The sequence below is a fragment of the Notothenia rossii genome, assembly GCF_949606895.1.
Source record: "Notothenia rossii genome assembly, chromosome: 9".
In the NCBI taxonomy this organism is placed as follows: domain Eukaryota; kingdom Metazoa; phylum Chordata; class Actinopteri; order Perciformes; family Nototheniidae; genus Notothenia; species Notothenia rossii.
In genome coordinates, this window is record NC_136907.1 from 62879662 (window position 1) to 62903346 (window position 23685).

Genomic DNA, 23685 nt, shown 5'->3' on the forward strand with positions numbered 1-23685 from the left:
CACACACACACACACACACACACACACACACACACACACACACACACACACACACACACACACACACACACACACACACACACACACACACACACACACACACACACACACACACACACACATTGTTGGCATGGAACAGCAAAACAAGCAGTATTTCACGGACGACAGGCAAATACTCGCAGCATCTAATAAAATGGTGTTCGATTGTCCAATTTGTCGAATCCATTTAGGGCCTCATGCATTCCATCTCATTGCAGATGGTTTGAGATATGGATTCATTTTCAGATCTCTTTTAGAGGCAAACACCGCACAAGAGGAGGGCGACCCTTTCTCAAGTAATTTTCACATGGGGGATGAAACATAGATGTGCACAAACACACATTTATTCAAGGGATGGAGTGGGGCTATTTCCACTAGCTATTAGTGTTTGTATTAACACTCCAAATAAGGCATCTAACATTTTGAGACCTCAAAGCTTTCAGTGGTATAGTGAATGATAGGTGCTCTCAAGGCACTTAAATGTGAAGACCCTGACACAAACAAACACAAATGAAAATGTCTATACACCAAAAGGGCACTTAGTGATCAGTGTGTCAGCCACACAGCAATAGAAAATAGATAAAAAAGGTAACAGCACTCTTAAAAAACATCCAGGGTAAATACATCTAATAAAATAAGTTGTGGAAAGAGTGACCACAGCAAGACTAGGCTATGTCATGGAGAGCAACAGAGTATGCATGTCTCCATTCCAATCACAGACCGCACTTGATCATTTCTGCTAATAACACAGCTCAGTGAAATCATCTGGTGCAGTCTGTGATGGTTGCCTATCCATGATCTATAGTTTGTGTGCTACAGATCCTCAATTACTGGGTAGAGGGAAAGCTCACACTGCATAGCCCCAAATGATGGTTTTGCATTATGTGTCAAGCCAATGCAAGACGGAGCAACATTTAATTAACATTTCTAATTGTGCCTTGAAGGCTGCCTCAATTTAGTGGCGGCTTCATCCGAGGCTGATTATGTTGCAATGATGAGGTTAATGATGCTGGATATTTGGCTGCTTGACAAACAGTCAGCATGCTGTAGGGTCTGTGTTGCCCCTGGCAACCCCATATTCTGTTGTGATTTAATAGAGCCTCCACTTAAGTGTGTGTTTATTCACATTATAACCTGTGAGTGACCTTGACAAAGACACACGCTTTATCTGGTGAACCATGCTTGAATTGGTTTATTTAGCTCAGGCTGATTATTAGTTTTATTTAAGGATTCATTTTAAGTGAATGTCCACAACCTCAAGAGCAGTTCAAAATCAGAGTATTCAATCAAGGTTCAAGGTTCAAGGTTCTTTATTTGTCAAACGAACATAGCTACAGTGTAGTTATGTCGATGAAAATCGTGTGTCACAGGCTTCTCCAACAGTGCAACACAAAACACAGATAAACAAATAGTGCAAGCAAATAGTAAATACAAGAAGAAAAATTGTTTAAAAAAGTGAAATAGTGCAATAAGAGTCTATATGCAAGTCATTGAAATATGATATATTAGGTAAATAGATAAATAATTTTTAAGTAGCAGCCAGATGAATATTGTGGATGTTGTTTCAACAGTTCAGTTGTTTAACTGTGGGATGAAACTGTCCCTGAGTCTGGTGGTTTTAGTCCGGATCCTGCGGTAGCGCCTGCCAGATGGCAGCAGACAGAACAGTTTGTGGCTGGGGTGATGGGGGTCTTTTATAATCCGGAGGGATTTCTTCCAGAGTCGCTGGGAGTAAAGGTCCTCCATGGATGGCAGCTCCGTCCTGGTGATGTTCTGTGCAGTTTTCACCACCCTCTGTAAAGCCTTACAATTGAGGGTGGTGCAGCTGCCGTACCAGGCCGTGATGCAGCCAGTCAGGATACTCTCTATGGTGCACCTGTTGAAGTTGCAGAGTATCCCGGAGTCCATGTTGAACCTCCTCAGCCTGCGGGGGAAGAAGAGTCGCTATCAAGCTTTTTTGGTGATGGTGGTGGTGTGAAGAGTCCATGTCAGGTCCTCAGTTATGTGGACCCCGAGGAACCTGAAGCTGCTGACTCTCTCCACCGTAGTCCCATTGATGGCGATGGGGGCGTGTCCCTCTCCCTGCTACTTCCTGTAATCCACAATCAGCTCCTTGGTTTTGCTGACGTTGAGATGGAGGTTGTTATCCTGGCACCAAGATGTCAGGTTTTCGACCTCCTCTCTGTACGCCGTCTCGTCGCCGTCGGTGATCTGGCCGATGACGGTCGAGTCGTCAGCAAACTTCACGATGGTGTTGGAGCTGTGTGTGGCCACGCAGTCGTGTGTGAACAGGGAGTAGAGTAGTGGGCTGAGCATGCAGCCTTGAGGGGCTCCGGTGTTGAGGATCAGGATGGAGGATGTGATGTTTCCCACCCGCACTGCCTGGGGTCTGCCTGTCAGGATGTTCAGGATCCAGTCACAGAGGGCACTGTTGAGCCCCAGGTCTCTGAGCTTGATGACCAGCTTGGAGGGCACAATGGTATTGAATGCTGAACTGTAATCAATGAATGGCATTCTCATAAGTGTTCCTCTGGTCCAGGTGTGAGAGGGCAGTGTGGATGGTGAGGGCTATGGCGTCATCTGTGGACCTGTTTGCTCTGTAGGCAAATTGCAGGGGGTCCAGAGAGTCAGGGAGGGAGGAGGTGATGAATGTTTTGACTAACCGCTCAAAGAACTTCATTATGATGGAAGTGAGTGCTACAGGGCGGTAGTCGTTGAGTCTGGTGATTTTTGTCTTTTTGGGGACAGGAACGATGGTGGAGTGTTTTAAATCAGAGTATGAGTATATTCTGGAATCTATGTTGAAAAAAACACAGTTTTATCAGACTGCCACTGTAGATTGAGTCATACTGTAGGTCAGTTGGAGGCTCTGTGTGTTTTTTTGTTAGGAAAAAGAAAAACTGAGTTGTTAAGGCACTTATTTGAAGCAAATTCAGGCAAAGCCTTCTGCGTAGAGAATCATGGGTGGCGAACCATTCAAGAGCAACACACACAAGGAAAGGCACACTTCAGCCCATATTATTGTGCCTCACTGAGCACACTTAACTCTCTGCCAGTATAACTGCTTAAGCCACGACCTCGCATTCCTAATTCTGTCTTCACTCTTCAGTATCCTTACGTCCCCTTTCTTCCTCCATCCTTCTCTCCTTCCCTCTGCAATGTCGGATCTTCCTACTATTTTAAAATCAACACTCTAAATGAATGATAGACATAAATGGGCCCTTGGTTTATTGTTAACAAATAGTCTACAACATAACAAAGCATTCATTAGGACACAGCACCCAGCCATTCGCAATGGCCGTCCAGTGGAGACGGTTTAATTGGTAGAGCAAAGATAGCAGCTGTGAGATAACAATGACAAACCTGCTAACACAGAAAGAGTCGGAGAGGCACCCAGAGATCTGAAAGCCATTAACTCTGGTGCTGGCAAGGAGGAATGGGGTCTGTGATGGCCTATTTCTGTAGGGTCTATATCTCATCAGGGGCTCTCACCCCAGACTCCATGTTGGGTGATTTATTTGGCATCGATATATTTTTTATCAAGTGTGTGCATGTGTAGGCCCATTTCTACAAGTCTGTCCCCTCTTTGTGTTCCATCAACCGAAGACCTCAAGCACAGTTGTCATGGAGATGGGACACAGGTGCTTCCAAGACACCTGTGATGTCATCAAGAAACAGGAAGAGGAAATAGTTCTGCTCTAAATTCTCCTCGCGGACAGAACCACTCAATCTTGGGCGAAGATATTGCTGGGACCCAAGACTTAACAGCACATTTCTGGGTCACGAATCCAGAAATGTAGTCTGTTCACAATAGTCAGGCAATCTGTTCAGAGTATAGCATTGGCATGCCGCCAAATAATGTAAATGAGACCTAGAGCTGTAATTTTCTCTGGCAGGTGCTCTCGTGACAAAATGCAGTGCTGTCAGGCAACAGGCTACTCTGGTCTATCCACGTTTGTGCTAATTGTTGAAGGTGTCGGCAAGGAGGACAGGCCTCGAATCAGAAGTGCCAAATGATTTGGTTGAATTGAAACAGGCTATCAAAAAGAAATTCCATTTCGAAAGACAGGTATTTACAAAGGAACAGTTGTGAAAAAATGTCAGATTTTGATGTCATTCTCTGTCAAACATGGGGTTAATTTTTGCCTGTCCTCGGGTCTTAACTCTGAGACAGGAAATGAGCTGCTGTGTCCACCAATCACTTTAGATAATGGAGAGATTAATTAAAATGGGGCTACTGCTTCTGTGCCAGAGGTAATTCATTTTCCAGTGTGTGGAAAGAGGGAAAAGAGTATGAACGAAAAGGAAAGATTGAAAAAAGAATTAGGTGTGAATATTTGCAAATGAAATTGTGCATATGTCCAAACTGAAATACTCCTATGATATAGGATATAGGTATGGATACTGTTTGTTTTACGGCAAGCAGCAGGTTCCAACCTGATTTGTACTCCATTCGCAGCGAGACAATGTAAAACATGTGGGCTTGGCAAACCAGAGACCTATAGATCAGACAGCCAGGCCCAGCCAGATGGTCCTGGCCAAGCAGCCTCCACTCTGTCAACCCCATCAGTAATTAGGAAGTGTACGTTGGGCCGCATGTGTCTGTGTGCCCGTTTAAGAGCCTTCTAAATGAGCAAAGGAATAGTGAGGTGCTATTAAAAACAGCAGCGCTGTAGCATTTGCTGAAGCCATACAACTATGGTAAATGTATTACGTTTTACAATTGGCATAGCTGGGCAAACAGATGAATGCATTTTGAATGTTATAGGCAAATGAGAGTATGACTCTTTTTACTTGATAATAGATATTTTAACTTAGTTTTATGGATACATAAATCAATCTGTTTTCAAAGCCATATTCAAAGAGTTTTTGTTCCAAGTTATATTTTTTGCTGATTCATCAGTTATTCGCTACTTGAACATAATGAACAGGTTGATGCAACTTTAGAAAAATAACCATACCCAACTGTGTCTATCTGAAGGTAATCTATATTTAATACACTTGGAAAGAAGAGGTTCATTAAGCTGTGCTGAAAGACTCCCTCACTCCCAACCGTACCAGTCCCATATCTACCCTGCTACCTATATAATAGCTATTCAATAAGAACGACATTGCCTCATCTCCTCTCTGCTAAATCACTGACCTCAATTTCTCCATGGGTGATCATGTTCTTTTCTCCTATCAATCTTAACTTCTGCCACCATTTTTTACCCATATATTTTATATCAGAATGTTCTGGAGCTCACTTGGTTTCTCATTTACTAAAACCCTCCTTTCTTTTCTTCCCACATCACATCTCACTATTTCATTCTCTATTTGTGTTGCTATATGAGACAGGAACCACAGCTCTGTGATGGCTAACAGCAGGGAAACATGTTGAGGGTTTGATAAATGTTTAACATGCAGTCAAAACCGAGCCAGATGGGCACCCAGCCAATAAGCTTGTTTTATCTGCAATAATGGCTTCCTCTTAACTAAATATCTGTTGGCGGCGGCAGTTCATGTCAGTGTGCGAGGAGAATTTATATATGTCAAACAAGAGCGGTCATAACTTGTGACTATAGAGATACTTTAACCTGCTCATCATAGATCTTTTATTATGGGTTTGTGTGTGTATCTCTGTGATTGATTGTTTTTTTATACTGTGCTACCCCTCACAATACATCTTCTGTAATGGCTGGGTGACTGTGCAGGCCCCATTCTAGATGGTAGGGTGGAGTAAATCAGAGTTGATTTGGCTCACTGCCACAGATGTGTCAGCTCACCCCATCCATGAGGATTCAACAATAACATTCCAAGTCACTCACATCGCACTCCATAGATCTTCCAGGCGGCTACAGTATCCCCTGCCTTTTTAAGACAGACTCCCCCAGACTTCTGGTATCACCCCCCACAAGTCCTTCCTATGGATTTGCTGCAATACAATGTCATCTCTCTTCCTTTGGCCCCTCAAATAGTTCTGTCAGAGTATTTCCACTGGATCAAAAGTCCAGATGGCTGTAGTCAGCGGGAGTGAGAGGGAAAGCCTCCAGTACAAAGACAGGGATGGAATCAGTTGACATGGAATATACTGGGTTCAAAACCTCATTGTGGTGCAAGAACATAGGGATGGATCTGCGTTCATTCATGTGCAGCTGAAATAAATGTAGCACGATATGGGGAGGAAGACATGAGAAACAGCGTGAGACACCCAGAGAATTCCTTTGCTCCCATCCATACCTGCTGTTCTCACACCACAGTTGTTTTTGAGAGGGAAGCAGATAACTGGTCCCATTTCTGTGTGATATGTGCATGTGTGTTTCCTGCCATGTCTGCTTGCTGTGTGTGATTTCTGCACTGACCATGACAAAGGAGCAACTGTACAAAGTGTGCAGTGACAAAGAATTGTGAGTTCCCGCCGCTGCTCTATCTTTGCCTCAGCAGTGAGGGAAGCAGATTGATGCTAAAGCAGTGAGCTCTACTTTGCTAGCATGTCAGGTCGGTAGCTAATCTCTGTGCCCCAGGAGAAGGCTAAGAAAGAGCATGGTCCCCCCCCCCTTTGTCTAGTTTTCTTTCATTTCCTCTGACCACAGGCTTTTCCTTGTCCTCAAGTTTACAAGTTTTAAAGAAGTGCCACCCGTCATATTCAACATTATACTGCCTCCAGACACAGACGTTTCCTCCTGCACTTGGAGACAGAACACACATGGTGAGGTGAAGTCAACAGTATATTGTACAATGCAACTTGGTAAATGATGCATTTGTGATTTGTAGAGCCTCAAGGTAAACACTAGACCAAATCACTGCGGAAATTGTTGATGATGCCAACACAACAGCCATTTGGTTTTAAGAAATATCATTATCAAAAGCAACATTGTTATCAAAGATCTTCAAGAGATCAGAAGAATCAAACACTGTGAAAATAAATGACACACACACACACACACACACACACACACACACCCCCACACACACACACACACACACACACACACACACACACACACACACACACACACACACACACACACACACACACACACACACACACACACACACACACACACACACACACACACACACACACACACACACACACACACACACACACACACACACACACACACACACACACACACACACACACACACACACACACCACACACACACACACACACACAAGGGAGAGTGCAGAACATCTGTGATCGGCATTAGTCAGATGGATCTGCTTGAATTACCATGGAAAATGCAACTAGCAGACAGCGATAAAGGCGAGATTATAATGCCGACAGGGAAAGAGAATGCCGACAGACAGCAAACGAGAGAGAAAAAGGTCAACAGAGATTGGGATGTAACCAAATAGTTTGCTATATTTATTCCCAAAGCTACGCTGGCTTGGTTTCAATATATGCTTACAATGTAAAAGTCAGGATCATGATCACAATGGATGGAGCAACAGCCTGAGCGGGAGGGATATTAGAGAGAAGGGAAAGAGAAGAGATGGAGCTGAGAATAAATGGGGAGGGGGGGGGGAAATGAGAGAGGCAGACAAGGGAACTCATTAACTTCTCTTTAATAAAGCCCAAGTCACATGGGGACTCTTTCATTCCTTCGTCTATCTAGTCTCACAAAAGGCACACAATACACTGGTGCCATGTTGCTCACCTCCAGATTACAACACAGATTGTGATCATTCCAGCATCTCTAAACCCATTTGACTCATGTTAAAAAAAAAATCACTAGCTTAAAGATCTTCATTAGTGATGGGATGTCCCAAAGAAACCTTTGTGACTCTTAAGTAACGGCAGATTACACAGTGCTGACAATACCCTCATAAATTACTAGAGTGCAAACAGTGAATATGCTGAATGTAAATATTTTGTAGGCTCAACGCAACTCAATACCAAAGAAACCCGATATCTTAAAGCAACAGAACACGCTTCGAGTAAATCCGCAAATATGAAGGAGAAGCAGAACATTTTTCATCACTTTTGTATTTGCAAGCCATCTTCAAAGACTAAAATGGGAAAGCCTTTCCATAATAAACATTCAAACTGGCACTGGGCCCAGTTCCAAATTGCCTTTTGTCGTTACCGTTAGTGGGATAAGTTCGCTCTGACTTGGAGGCATGCAAGCGGGACTACGGGGGTTGGATACTATAGGAAAGGAGGATTGTAGCATTAAAGCTTCTTCTATATCTTAACATCCATGCTTTCCCCAGGGGCCAGAAAGCAAGGCTAATTTAAGAAGCGTGGGCCCTGTCAGCTGCCATTAGCATAGCATGTGCACTCACCGACACACGCAAACACACACAAGTTGGCACATTTATCAAAAAAAGATATACTGTATAGTCTGCACATGATTCTCACACTCATTACACAAATCTAATTCTAGAAATGTGGGCAATTGTCAGAAGTCATTATCTGCAAGTACAAAACAAACCAACATGTTACACAACCTGGCGCTGTAATGGGTGGAGGCAGGGAGATAGACATTGACACAGAGAGAGGAAGAATCGTTGAATAACAACCCAACATATAAAACAGGAAATAAATGGCCAGTGTCTACTTTAGATGGACCCCATCAATCTAGGCAGTGTGTGACGCAGATTCTATATGACCCTTTTGCCATGTGACTGCGTGTTAATCACATCAGTGACTAAAAACATAGCAGGAAGAAAGACAAGCAAACGTATTCACACTATGCAGTACAAGCAATATTGCAGGTTCATTGCATGTCAGACTGTGCAAGATGAGTCTAATTAAAATCTCGGTCGCAGTCCGTGGAAGACTGCAGTTTTTTGGGGCATCTTTTTGTGCTCCTTTCAGTCCACAGTGAAATATATCAGACACAGATAGGAAAGAAAGATGAGGAACCACATACATTGAAGATCCCTGGCTAGACACAAAGCAAGGACTATGCGCTTCATAGTTGGCATCTTAAATTCCTAGTCACTCCTCAATATCAATTTAGACGATTTTTGAGGCATGTCAATTGTGTGATATAGTACCAAATTAACGTTATCTCCACAATGTGTTATTTCATCTCAGTTGTCAGGAGCGGTGGAACTGAGTAAGTATGGTCCTACATTTTTAGCAGGCACCACGGTTTTAAATTGGAGATTTTTTCACATTATTCTCAGAATTATAAATGTGTTTATTTGCTCATGATTAGACAGGGACCTTTGGTCAGTGCCATTGCCATATTGCAAATCTTATCAACAGTGCATCTGTCTAAGCAAGGTCAGTCAAGAGAAACAAGTCAAGTGGAGGCTAAACATAAAACCCAGACCACACACAGTCAGCTCTATCCCTGGCCTGCACCCTAACACACAGTCAGCTAATCCAGAAACACTCAGAACTACAAATCCCAGTGAGGGAAAAAAACAGGGGTTATTTTGTTTTTGTTCTCAAATTATCATATCCAGGTGTTCTGTGATTTCAAAGCTGTGGCGACTGCAGCCTATCCTATCAGAGACACAGATTCCCCGTCTGCATCAATGAGCTGCCGACCATTTGGTGCAACATCAGTCCTTCACAACACAGATCAAAGATACTCTTAAACTGTGATCAAATAATTCTAACAAACATGACTCACTTGCTGCCTCCTAAGGAATCTGTATGCCAGCAGTCGTGCAATCTTTTTCACCCAATAATTGTACGCAGGAATGTATTTTCCCAAGATAGTGTATGACATTCCTAGTGCAGATTTCCATCGCGATCGCTCATTCACTCATATGATTGGCTACAACATAGCGGTTTGGCACGGAAACACATTAGCATTTTAGAATACATTACCATGCCCAAAGGGAACTGCAGTAACATTGATTACAAGTCACCACATGCATTTAGAGGCCTCTGATCGCACAAAATATGCGATCGCTACACCCTGCCCTTCCCCCCTTGCACACACACACACACACACACACACACACACACACACACACACACACACACACACACACACACACACACACACACACACACACACACACACACACACACACACACACACACACACACACACACACACACACACACCTTGTCTCTGTGAAGCAGTCCGTCTCCCCCCGCTGTGAAGCAGGTGCTGTGATATGATTCTCCCTCCCTCCATGGAAGCAGACACACATGCATTTACAGACACACGAAGACACAAGTACGTGCACACACATACACATGCATGTTTTCAAAGACAGAGCTGTGAAGCAGAGGTGACAGGTCTCTGGTTCCATGCCATCCTCAGCAAATGTAGTGCTAATTGACATTCCCCCACTGTTAGGGAGCAGCATGCCTCCAACATGGGGCCATATGGACCCCAAGATGGAGTCATCTCCTGCCCACTAGAGGATCATGGGAAAAGTGAACAATAAAGTGATTCTCGCTAAGATCGGTAAGACACCTGTACACAAATATGCAAGGCAAATCTATAATATACAAGTTGTCAATTCCTTTGTGGATTCAGCTTCCGCTCATGGCCTAGTATTTGGCAGCTGGGCACAGGCACATTTAGAACCTGGTGATGTTAGCACTGTATGACAGCTGATTGGAGAGACGAGAGATTTGAGTATGACACCTCTAATGATCTCTTCATTTGATTGACGGGCTAGGCAAGGCTCCAATTCACACATCTCATAAAACACAGAATCTGGTGCACATACAGCAGAGAGGGTCACCATGTCAGACGCACACACACCCTACAGACACACAAAAACACTGCTCCAATGAATGTTAGAAAAAGACTATGTGCTTCCATAAAACCCTCCTGTGACTTCCAGAATATTCTACTATTATGTTGGCTGTTACAGGGTTATTTCCTCCCCCACTTAGTCTGTCATCAGGGGCATTGTACTGTATTGTCTGGTAGCAGGCCTAAATGGGGCCCTTTCAGGGGTATTTTCAGGTACTTTCATGGAAGAATGGAGAGGATATTCATATCACATTTCAGTTTTTCTATCGCTGAGCAAACACAGCTTTGGACAACACACAGACACGGCTGCATTGACACACACACACGGCCCCCCAGACAAACACACACCGGCACTTCCTTCGCTGACCCAAACGAGCAAATCAAGTGCATTCCAGCTCCCAGCGATTTCCTCCATCTTCTCCCAACAGACAGGATCCCATTACAAGCGCCTGGCTGTTATCTCCCACAAAGGCAGCAGCAAACATTGCCATAATCATTGCAAAGGGAATGTCCTGAAAAAAAAGTACATGAGACATCTACACTTCGTCTGCAAAAGGTACAAGACAAAAATTGTATTTAACCTCCAAAATAGCTTGGACCGTCATCTCTTAAATTGCTTACACAAATAACAGTTTGATTAACCTGCGCTACTAAAAGAGGGCAAATGATCAGTCCGAATGACTTAAAAGAACTGGCATGATGCAGCAGACAAACCTTAAATTGAACTCTCACTGATCCATCTTGTGATTATTGGCAATTATCTGACAATTAGCAATGTGCTGATGTCACCACAATGTGAAAGGCAAAGCAATCAGGGGCTGTTAGTGTAGAAATGGTTGTCCATACTAATGACCCAGTCAACTGTCCAGGCCACACAGAGAACCCTGTGTGAGTTTGTGAGAGTGTGTATTCTCCTATAACAAATCCAGTGTGAGCGCAGCAATCATAGCATAGCAGGCCTGTCAAATGCTTCATGTCTACACTCCTCAGTAGATTTGGGGCTGTTAAATAGAAAACACATGCCACTCAAAACGACCTTGAACGCACACTTAACCCCTTCTTTAAAAAAAAACCACACCAATAACCCCAGTGAGGCGCCCCATTTTTTTTGCGTCAATACAAAAATAAAAATAATTTAATATGACTGATTTTTTGTAATTTCTTTATTCAAATAATCTATAATTAGGGAGGTAGTGGACGCAAATCCCAAATTAAAATTTTACTTTCTGTATTTTAAACGCAATCATGGATTTAAAATTATATTATTTGTTGTTACCAAAAAAATGCTACAAATGTCATATTGGAAGAAAAACCCTTTGTTTGCCCCGGTAAATGTTTATAAAAACTCAAAGAGACACATACAAAATGACAAATCATCCTTATATCCACCAAATGCATCCAATCCATCAGACACACTCTCTCTATTTGCCAAATAAAGAGAAAACGGTTAGGACATCTGTCATTCCCTCCCCATGCTGTGATCCACAATATGATGGCAGTGCTCATATATCCTGGGCGATTCACAATCAATCTTCAAAGCCAGGGCAACAGGCAGAGAGAAAGTCAGAGAAATTGGCTTCTTGTTTGCTTTTCTTTCTTTCTGCTTTTTCAGAATCACGAAGACCATCAATCAACTTTTTTTTCTCTTACGCCTGCATGATGTTTATCAAAGAAAGTAGATTTTCAAAGCATTACCTGAGTCTCAAATTGATTGAAAACATATGCGGAAATGCAAGTCACTCTTCCCACGTTCTCTATGTTTTTCCAACTGTCAATAATAGCAGATAGAAGGTGTCCTCTTTCAGCCAATCATTGCCGGGTGCCTGAAAGCCCTTTTAGAGCAAGCTGAGTGATTTCTTTTAAACATGCTGGCACATAGGTACACACAGAAACACTCACACTCACTCAGTGACCTTGTCATGAGTTATAACCATCACATGAAGAAAGCATTACACATCTGTGTCCCTCTGTTTCACTTTGGGTTAGATGAGTACACGTATCAAGCAGCCTTCATACATGTGAAAACGGACGGTGTTTTTCTGTGTTTGAGAAGTAAAAGCACATTCTTGGACTAAGAATGTATTTTTTCCAACTTGGATAGACGCGGAACACGGCTGGCACCAGGTGGGCTGTTACGATTTTAATGTAGCTCCTTTATTCACACACAAAAAAATACACACGTGAGATCTCAAACCACAGCGGCCTACAACACTCACGCACATATTTAAAAATATACAAATACAGAGACATCGCTCCCCCATCGCCCAAACCTGTTTAGGGCTGTTTGAGAAAGGAGAGACCAAAGGCTCGGCATGGAGAACAAAAGCCAGACTGTCACACAACAACACATCCCTGCATGACTCTGCAAGGCCAGATGCTTTTTTTGGGATAGACGCTTTGTGATTGGTATAACAGCGTCAGTATTGAGATTAACACAGGCTGGAACATGATACATTGCTAAAAAGGCTTGGGATGTTAATACTTAAATTATGCATGGGGAAGCATACTTTACTGATAAAAGTGATAACACAGAAAAAGGATATCTTATGTTAGAAATCAGTCTTTATTAGAATGTACGGAAATCTGCAAATTAGCCATTGAATTCTAACATATAAATAGAACAAATACACAACATGTAACTAAAGCTTGGGTTTCTAATCATCGCTTCCACAGATTTAAATCTTAATGTGTTCACGAATTTGTGACAGTCCCAAGTGTTAAGAACAACACCACGAGAGAGGCTGCATGAATATGAATACGTAAAGATGTAATGAATTGCAATAGTGAACAGAAAGAGATCATTAAATGTACATTTAATTACACACTTTACCCACGCCTTAGCTAAGGGGTCTGCCATGTTTTGATTAAATCAATAATCAACTATTTGTGACAGACAACCTTTGCATGGACATCATGATGACAGACGGTGCAGATGTCATAAAGGCTGGTCAAACACTTTTAACTTTTATGTTCAGATTAACTGTTACATTGAGTATTTGCAAACATAAGACATGAACCTCCAGACTGGGAAAGAAGGTAAGTTGAGACAGTCTTATAACAAAATAGAACCAGACAAACACACACGCATAGTTTAAGTGATAATCATAGACTTCCTGTCCATGATGCCTTTGGCAATCATTTATTATTCACTAAGCCTTTTGTAGAATTCCAAGTATGTGCTTGTATGTATAAAGGTAAATAAATGAAGATAAAAGAGGCCAGCATATGCGTTAATATTCTCTAATTGCTATGTCAGAGGGCATCTTTTGATTTTGTCTAAATGTCTTCTAAAACTGATGTGAGACAGTGGTAAAACACAGCCACGAGAGCTGCTGCACAATTACATTCAGCTCGGTTTAGTGGGAACGTTTGTCATCCTGACGTATCATCAGCCAAGTGCAGCAGCAGCACGGCCATACTGGAAAATGTGTGCATCTGAATGAGCACATCTGTTCGTTCACGTCCACATTCCACTTCACTTTATTGCAAACTACCTGAGCTCATGCCATATGTGTGTACAGTATACTCTCCAGCACTTCATTTACCAAGCTCTCAGAAATGGGCTGACTCCGCCCAGGCATCAGTGTCAATCTGATGAGTGAGTGTCTAACAGTGTGTGAAACTTACATCAAAGGAATGCCTCTTCAAATACCCATCCTTGGGAGGAAGCAGGGAGGGGAAAGACTTCATAGGAATAAGGGATGAGGAAGGAGGGGACAATTGGAAGGTGGCATGAATTGTATACGGTTTGCCGAGCCCGTTTAAAGAACAGGTTCGGAATTTATGACTGCTATGCTAACTAGTTGACTGAAGACATTTATTGTAGAATTAGCAGCAGCCTTTACAAACAAAATCACATTAACAAATACACACTACCCTGACACACTGCGCCAACAACCTTTACATCATTCATTAGAGCTTTTTCTTTGAGGAAAAAAAAGGCAGATCACCATCCCAAGAGACATCCGAGGACTTGCGTAGATACACGCAGTAATACACACTCTAAAGGGCTAGATGCGCTTAAGGGTTAGCAGCCAGAACCACAATCCTCCTCATTAGCACAAATAAGATCTTAGACAGATACAGGCCTATCCTCCTCTCCCCCTCTGTGTCTTTGTCCCTTTTCGCCTCTGTTCTCTAGCACAAATGAGTCCTTATCCCTGTCCTCTAGCTCGCCCTTTACTAAAAAGACTAGCACATACAAATGCAGAAGTATGACACAGAGACAGGAGTACCAAATGCTCCATAAGCAGGACACTTCTTCCTGATTTATTTGTGCATGTGCTTAAAGTACATGCTAATAATATAAGGTAAGATTGATCACCCAAGGACGTTTGGGTGTGATGTTGAAGTTTGCATTTCATTGAATAAGTGCCTTTGGCCCTTACTGATATTACTATTCATGAAGGAGGGATGAGGTCAACAGGCCAACATGGGCTGGGATCAGTTTGTCATGAATATAATAAATATGCAAACTCACGAGAATATATTCAGTGATATTGAATATTAAATAACAAAATCTAATATTTATATCTTATAGAATAGAAAGACTCAATTCCTATTTTCCTCTTCCCTGGTATACTTTCTTGGCCAAAATACACAGAAAAGAACATGCAAGCCAAACAAAACACCTTTGACCTTGGCTCAAATGCTTCCTTCACCCTGTCAGTTTCCTAGTTGTACTCTAGCCAGCCATGCTACTGCTGGAAGATCGAGATGCTGTCCACTCATCTCCCATTACCCTCTATGCTTTAAATCAATAGTTAATTACCTCCAAAAAGCTCTCTTCCTATCGAGCTAGAGAAGTAGACGGCACAGGCCAGGCAGAAATGTGCCTGGCAGAAGGATTCAGTGTTATGCAGGGTGAAAACTACCCTCACACCACTACTACTTATTGGCCCATCAGTGTCCTCTCAGGAGCTGGCATTCCATTTTGCACTACTTCATTTCTCTCCACCACACAATTTTCATTTCTCATGGTAACGCAGACACGGCCAGACGCAAATATTCATGCAAAATGTCTCTCTATCTGCTCCTCTCTAGCAAAGAAGCCAATGCTTAATAAGAGATTACATTTATGGTGAGGAGAAGGGCAGGCAAAGGGTGAAATATGTCCACATGTCCTGAACCTGGGAGAGGCCCTGGCACTTACTCATTAATAATGGGACAGGCCCCAGGCCCAAGCCCTTAGCTCTCCGTCTCTACTCATTTCCTTTCCTCACATCAAAGCTTGTGTGTGTGTGTGTGTGTGTGTGTGTGTGTGTGTGTGTGTGTGTGTGTGTGTGTGTGTGTGTGTGTGTGTGTGTGTGTGTGTGTGTGTGTGTGTGTGTGTGTGTGTGTGTGTGTGTGTGTGTGTGTGTGTGTGTGTGTGTGAGTGAGAGAGTCCCTATGAGAAACAGCCTGTGGAGGAGCCAGCTTTTATTTAATCAGAAGTGAAGCAGCTTCCACCACCACCCGTAATTTCAGCCCTATTAACGTTCTTCCTTTAATTCCTCTGAGCGTTGGAGACGCAGCATCCTCTGGGCTGCTGATTCACTTAAAATGCAAAAAGTACCACAGAGTTTTTTTTCTTCCTGCATATAGGAACTTCATATATTGGCCATTAAGAATTGAGAAGCAAGGGATTTGTTGTACGAACACACTTATGCAGAGAGTTTGTAGTGTTTGGTGTGCACAGCGAGCTGAATTGATATTCTTATCAGTTAGATTGTATACTTTCAAAAGTGTCCCACGCATTGAAACTCACAATCACAGAAACATTGCACCACTCTACCTGCCTCCTCCCACTCTTTACTCAGCCTTTCCCTTACAGCCATTCTGCTTGCAACCATAAAGCAAAAGTCAAATGTAATCATTGTGTTCCTGATTCAAAAACAGATCTCATTATAACAATCATAAATGAAGCTCTTTGTTCTAGGGGCCTACAACCCCAACAGTCTCTTAACCCTCTTCCCGTTCCTGCCAATGCTGCGTCTATTACCTCTTCAGTGGGACAGACTCATATATCTCTTTTTTTCCCTTGTAGTAAACCATATAATGCTTTATAAATTTATCTGTTTTCAACACACACAAAAAGGGTAGGGGAGAGAGGCAGGTGAGGGAGGGAGGGAGACGGGGGAGAAGAGGGAGAGAAGTCAGATCTAACAACAAATTGTTCCTAGACAAGAGACGAGGTAGGAGAAAAGGCGGTATGGATTGAAACTCTTAGATTTAATTAAAATTCATTGAAAAAAAACAATATAGATTAGCAGACAAGAAAAAATGGCCAGGAAGTGGAGTCAACACCATGCCTTTGTGGATCTGAACTGGCCGGAGCTGATTTAGGGAGGGAGGGTTGGGGTGGACAGGGGCCAAAGGGGCCACGGGTGGAAGAGAAACGGTGGATATGGGGCTGTAAGCATAGAGGCCCCGGGGAGCCAGGGAGCGTGAACACTGGGAAATACGACTGGATAATCAATGCTTTCTCTGCTCGCCTCCCAACTCCAAAAATATCAAAAAGGCTCCGCTTTCCTGCTGACTGAACAACTGTCACCCAATCTCTGAGACAGGTGATAATGGAGGGAAAAAAGCCTCAGGGACAAAAAAAGAATGAGAAAACGCACATTTTTCACACCATCATCCTTGAGTGGGGAGAAAGCTGGGTCACTGCCCCCAATCAATTACAAGTATTGCCTTTTCCCACTAGGTGTGGCTTGGAGGGCTATCTCTAAGTGTGGGCTCTTGTAGTGCACATCAAGGCCTGCCAATTATGTCTGTGGGTGGGTGTGTATGTGCATGTTGTGCACTTGCCATTTTAGAGAACTGGCTTTACCAGACAACAGATGACTCACACAGTTTGAGGTTGAACCGTCTCAGGAGCGTCACCGCTCTCACTCCTGCGCTCTGATGTGTTTCGTATGTTGCTGATGCTGTGGGTCTGCTTATCCCACAGATTGGACATATACGGTCTTAGCTCTCGTCCCACAGTCAGCCACCTGCTCCGATAAGGGAGAAGCACGAAACAAGACGGGTGGAACCTTACACTGCTGATAGCATCTCGTCTGCAAATCTCTGGACACAGCAAAGTGTGGAAGATACTGGGGGACAACACAGTAAAGAACATGAAATATCGGCTCAGCGAGAGACAGAAAACAAGACCCTGGAATGGAATAGAACAGGACACACTGATACGAACATTCAGTATAGTGCATGCTGCTCTCCTCTCTCTTTACACTCTCCCTTGATACCATTCTCACACTGAGACGTACACAAAAATCTGCACATGCATACCAGCCCCCAACCTGCATCCACCATCTGGCCATCCTAAGGCTCAGATGTCTCTGGGGTAAGGTGAGCTATAAGGGGGACTCTGTGCGTGTATATGCGTTATTTGTGCATGTGTGAGTGTGTGTCTGAGAGAGAGAGAGAGAGAGAGAAACAGAGAGATTGTGGAGCCACTTATAATATCATCCAAGAGAGAAAATAGGAACTATACTGTATCCAGGAAAAAGGACCTGCACAGAACACAGATTGTTGCCACATTGCCTGCATTGCAAGCACAATATGATCACATAAAAGGCAGTACAACACATTTGCAGCACTGCAGGTACATGTGCTGCAGGAAGGGTTTTCACTATAGGGTTCGTCATACCTGACTAGGCCGCGTAAGCACACCTTAACACCAAGTACTCTTTTCACAGTGGACAAAATAGAGCCTCTATTATGGGATGAGGCTATGTCTGCAGCCCCTGCCAGCCATAATGGCCTTAGCACTCTATGTGCGACGCAGGCACCCAAACGTACAATACACACACCCCGGTACAAAACGAGTGTAAAATTGAATTCTACTTCAGGTGGTCCCAGATCAGCAGTAGTGCCCGTGGCCAAAATACACTTGTACACTCATGTGAGCACTCACACACACACACCTATCCTTCATGCCTTTACAGTACTACTACCTCAACCTGTGGGCCTATGTTGCACTTATATGGTCATTCTTCTCTTTTCTAACCATTTGATATGAGAGAGCAGGGGAAAGGAGCAATCTTGCATTCACATCCATTAGAGACTCAACGGGACTCTTTTCACAGGCTGTCTCCCCTGCACAGCTGGTCGGCTCACCAGCACACACAACTCACATCATCGGGTAGTAGAGAATTATTAACTCTAATACTACACTCGCTGTGCAAAGCCAGTCTATATTACTACCAGCTCAGTTTTCAACGCTAGATTGAAGGCTGTGAAGCAATTACAAACCATTCCAGTCTGACCCGATACATGTTGGACCAACATGAGGACTTTTATATGACGATGGGACTTGCCCCTCAGAATAAACTATGTTTAACAAGGTGTCAAATATATCAAATTAAGCTTGATTTTTCAACTGTTGATTTTGGTAGATATTTCAGATAAAATGTGACATTTGTTAATGTCCCAATTCTTGTTTAGAAATGCAAAGCAATCATCAATAACAGCCTAGTGCGTGGTCCCCTTGTCCAATCAGGTGTATGAAGGTTTCATGGTAATATCTAAAGGGAAGCAGAGAACTGTTAATCATCTACTGTGCACCCTATTTGAACTGACAGTTGCCTCATGCAAATTTGTCTCTTTCAGGCTCGCCAAACCACAATATATGGATCAAGATGGTGGACTGGCATTATTCGTGTTAGCTCGGCAAGGCTACAACAAGTTAGTTTGAACTTAATTCCAGTTTGCAGCTAGCCAGATTAGAACAAATAATAATAACTATAATGTGAAGTGATTTATGAATCCCGGGAGGCTGATTCTGAACTCTCCACGCTGGGGTCCGAGCAGTGGGTCGGTTAGATGTCAGAGACCCTGGAGCTAAGTCAATGCATTGCTCAAGGGCACTTCGGCAGGACAAACTCTTGCTCGGATGGGGGTTGGAACATGCACTTCAACACTCTGTCCTCTGACTCTACTAATCCATATGAAACACTCACACCAAATACTCCTGATTGATGTTAACAGCGTATTGTTCTGACCTCCATAACTATTATCTAATGCTTAAGCTATTGTTTATTCAGGAAGCTACAATATGCTCCATTTCATCCACTTGGCCCCCGAGGATGAAGAATTACAGGTACTTAACACAGCATCCTTAAGGACTGGTTACAGCAGACTACTAATGTTCTCTTATCAGACGTATACTTAATGCTGTTGCCGTTTTACCCCAGTGTAGAATGGCACAATTATACAGTGCGTGTATCAATGTCAGATAACTGAGACAGTGTGGAGCTCGTTAACTTCCAAAGCATCTTTCAGTTGCAGGTTACTCATTTGTAAAACACGTGTACGGTATATTTTCTAAAACTAGCTGACCTCCCTCAATCTGTCTCTCTCATCTTCTTTATCTCTCCCGGTCCATGTCTATCTTTCAACCGCTGTTTCATCCCACTTCCTCCATTCCTCTTACCTCAACCACCCAGTTCCAGGCCGCTAAATGAGCGGGCTTATCTGAGTCTAATTGGTTTAAGGGCAAACAGAAATAAGCAATGGCTCTGTAAGTAGGGGAGAATTACTGCTGCTGTTGGCAGGAACCATCCGCACGCCAAAGAGGGAGCGAGCAAAAGAGGAGAAAAGGGAGACAAGAGAGGAATGGGGAGACTAGTGAGGAGAATTATGGAAGACAGAGTGGGATAGAGAAACAAGGGGGGAAAGGAAGGTGAAGACGAAAGTAGGCAGAGAGAGGATGATGGGAGAAATGGAGAGAGAAGACAAATGAGGGTGAAACAGAGCATCGTACATGGTTCTTATTCTAATGGCATGCAAATCCCTGTCTTCCCTCTCCTCTCTGTTAGCCCTTTGCTTTAGGTTTGAATGCCCCTTCAATAACTTGTCGGTGACTGCATTCATGTTTGCAGATTGTATGCCTTCATGTGTGGGATTGTTTTCATTTGTGGGCACTGTGTGGCTCAGTTTAAATAATCCAAGTTATACAAAAAACTGTTCACCCATCTATCCCTTCATCCTGCAGTTCATCAATGGTGTGTGGGGTGTTTACTGTGAGTGTAAGAAAGTCAGGTTGTTTTTCTGTTCATCACAAATATGAATCCATATCTGCTCCTTGCTCCAAAGTTATAAACACACACATGCACACACAGATCTCTGACATTATTGGCTGATTTAGACAAGTAATCAGATTAAAATTGACCGGAGAGGCAGGAATAATGTGGTCAATGGCTCTACTCCTTCTCAAACACACTCAAACACACACACACACAAAAATAAATAAAAAAGCAACAGATTGCAGTTCAGATTAGTGAAGATTGTAACCTGCCCATGGGACAACCTATTTTCAATTAGCGACCAAAACAAGGAAATCACTGTTATCCTTGTTACCGAGGTAACTTCGGGGCCATCTCCCAGCCCATCTGTTACTTTCTGATCTCATATTTTGGAGGACAGATCTCACACCCATTTCCTAGCAGGGAAATGCCACTCCCTTTCGTCCCTCACATATCTCTCTGATTTGACTTTCTGCAGTCATTTCACATTGGATAAACATTTTAACTTTCAAATAGTTATCCCTCACAGAGGTAGCAATTTGGGCCTTGCCTATAAGTTTCCATAGTGGTGTTGAAATCTGATGAGCACAAAAAAGAAAACCACCGCCGAATTACAGAGCACAGCCGGAGCTGGGAGCAGCAGGAGCAGAGTTGTAAATGATTAAACAGAAAAGCTGCATGTGAAAAAACTCATTTTATGTGTGCTTCTAATTTACTTATTTATGCTATTGGGAGGGGACAGAGACTGCCATGGGAAGCTGGTGTGTTGTTCTATTGGAAAGGATGAGCTACTGTAAAATAAAATGAGAGAAGAAACTATATATATATATATCCATGATGCTGCCGGGATATCCATCCATCAGCCAGTGTTTGAGGCTACAAACCCAGTGTTCGGTCCCCAGGGTCCAACAGCGGAAATGAAAGACATGTTTAACTGAGGAGATATTAGCTACTAGTAACACAGCCGCTTGTCCAGATGAACGTGCGTAAAAAGGAAAAGAGGAAAGAGATGCAGAAAGACAAAGAAAGAGAGAGGCAGAAAGGGAGATGGATAGAAAAAAAGATACAGGGACAGTGAGAAAATGGGACAGGCAGCTGAGCATTTGTTGTTGATGTTTTTTAATAAAGCGGTTGATTTCAAAAATTGAAAATGTACGCTTGCATACAATCCAGGTTAAAGAGAGACTTTCAATCAGTGCGATCCACAATCTAAGAGTTTGCCCAGCAATTCAAAATGCCACAGAATGGTGCTCAAGGGCTTGTAATACCAGTATTTGATGTGTTAAATCTAATGAAAAAACGTGACAGGAATCCTTGGAGGTTTGACAGGCATTAATATAGCCTCGATCGTTTCCTACTGAGCAAAACTCATTGTTATGGGATGAAAATCTAATATAACAATTTATAGAGGGCACTCAGCCTACTATATAGAAAGACTTGGGAGTAAGACTAAAGTGTGTTCTTCTTTTCTCGTTATTATTTAACGCTTTGGAAATATTTTCCTCGTAACATTCATGTCATAAAAAGCTTATTAAACTGAATTGCACAGAGTGAGGACAACAGATGTAAGCGCATTTACTGCCACTAACAAACTAACGTATGCGATTAAATACATTTAAAGTATGGTTATTCACTTGGACAAGTAACATCAGTGAAAACCAGCGGAGCGGCCAAGGGATAACCACGGCAATATGCGGCGATCCACGTGTATGACATCCCTGTATCCCTATGCCTGAGGCGCAGCGCTGCCCACCAGAAACCGCTGCGAGCATCCCCAACACAGCGCGCCTTGGGAAGAAGCATTTCAGATCTACAACAAGTTTAATCCCAATTTCTTATTTACCTTCCATCGCAGAGGATGTGATGACCAGCACGCATAAAAGCGCAAACAAATCCACTGTCATGGCAGAAGGGTAGTCTCCACAGCCTTTCCCCAAATTACCAAGACGCACGGTGCGCGTCAAAAGAATCCCTCAGTTGTCAGAGCGGTACTCCAGCAGATAGCCCGTGTTGTGAGTCACATTTCAAGCCGTAGTAAACAATGTGTGACAACCAGCGATGGGGAAGGACGGAGTGTAGGGGCTGAGGGGTGCGAGGAGCAGGGGGAGGAAGAGGAGGTGGGGGACACCCAACATTGCATGCTCAAAGCCCCATTAGAGCGCGGGAGCCAATCACCGATTGGGAGCTGAACTCACTAACCAATCAAGAGACCGCCGCTCCGCCCCCTCGCATTGTGAAAACAGAAAACTTTTCCTTGACCTATATGAAACGGCGTCCGCTTCACTGAAGGGAAATATCGCCCCCACGTGGTTAACTGCAACTACTGCATCTCAGACACATACAGAGCCAAGCCTGCCCCCACAAGGGACCATCTAAACGGCTGTACACTAGTTCAGTGGTCTGTCACTTCTGGATACAAAATAATTCAGTTTGAAAAATTGGTAAGGGTCCCAAATGACCTACTCACTTCCCATAGAAGTGTTTTTATACATGAATGATATCCGGAGTTCGGACAATTATGTTTTAATCAAATAAAACCACAAGGATATTTTGCAAAATAAAGTCTCCCTAAAGTCACTGGAGCTTGGTATTTTACCCCATTTCTTTGTAGTAGATGAACATGTTTTACCCCCCCCCCATTATGTTCACACAAATGCTAGTCTCATTAGCAATGAGAATATTCCTTAAAAGCTTTAGCAAATCAACTGCATCTTCTAATGGCACATCAGCTCCCTCCCCACTGTCACCCCTTTTGTGTGCCCGTGTGCTGCAACAGATGGTACACACAATGGGCTCTTTCCCACAGGGACACAGAGGAGCGAGGTCTTCCTCAGCAGAAGGGGGCAGTTTCCGCCCTGTGGCCCAGAACCATACACCTGTCTTGGGCTGATATGTCCCCAAAGGTCCCTGGAGCTAAAGAATGGGGGTGGTGTAATCTACAACCTGAGTGGGCCTGTTAAGCCCGGGGCCACTG

General features: G+C 43.3%; 1 protein-coding gene across 4 annotated transcripts in view; it reads right to left on the reverse strand.

Annotated features, from left to right (window-relative positions):
- ephb1 (EPH receptor B1) overlaps window positions 1-22827 on the reverse strand; it is a 149959-nt gene extending 127132 nt beyond the window's left edge. For 3 of the 4 annotated variants that reach the window (XM_079648089.1, XM_079648087.1, XM_079648086.1), the window contains exon 1: window positions 22555-22827. In XM_079648089.1, coding sequence (XP_079504215.1) covers window positions 22555-22615 — 61 coding nt within the window. In that variant the 5' untranslated portion in view covers window positions 22616-22827. Of the gene's footprint in view, window positions 1-17534; window positions 17565-22554 lie in introns of those variants that run through there. The other variant, XM_079648088.1, reaches the window with a different exon arrangement.
- Window positions 22828-23685: the final 858 nt, after the last annotated feature.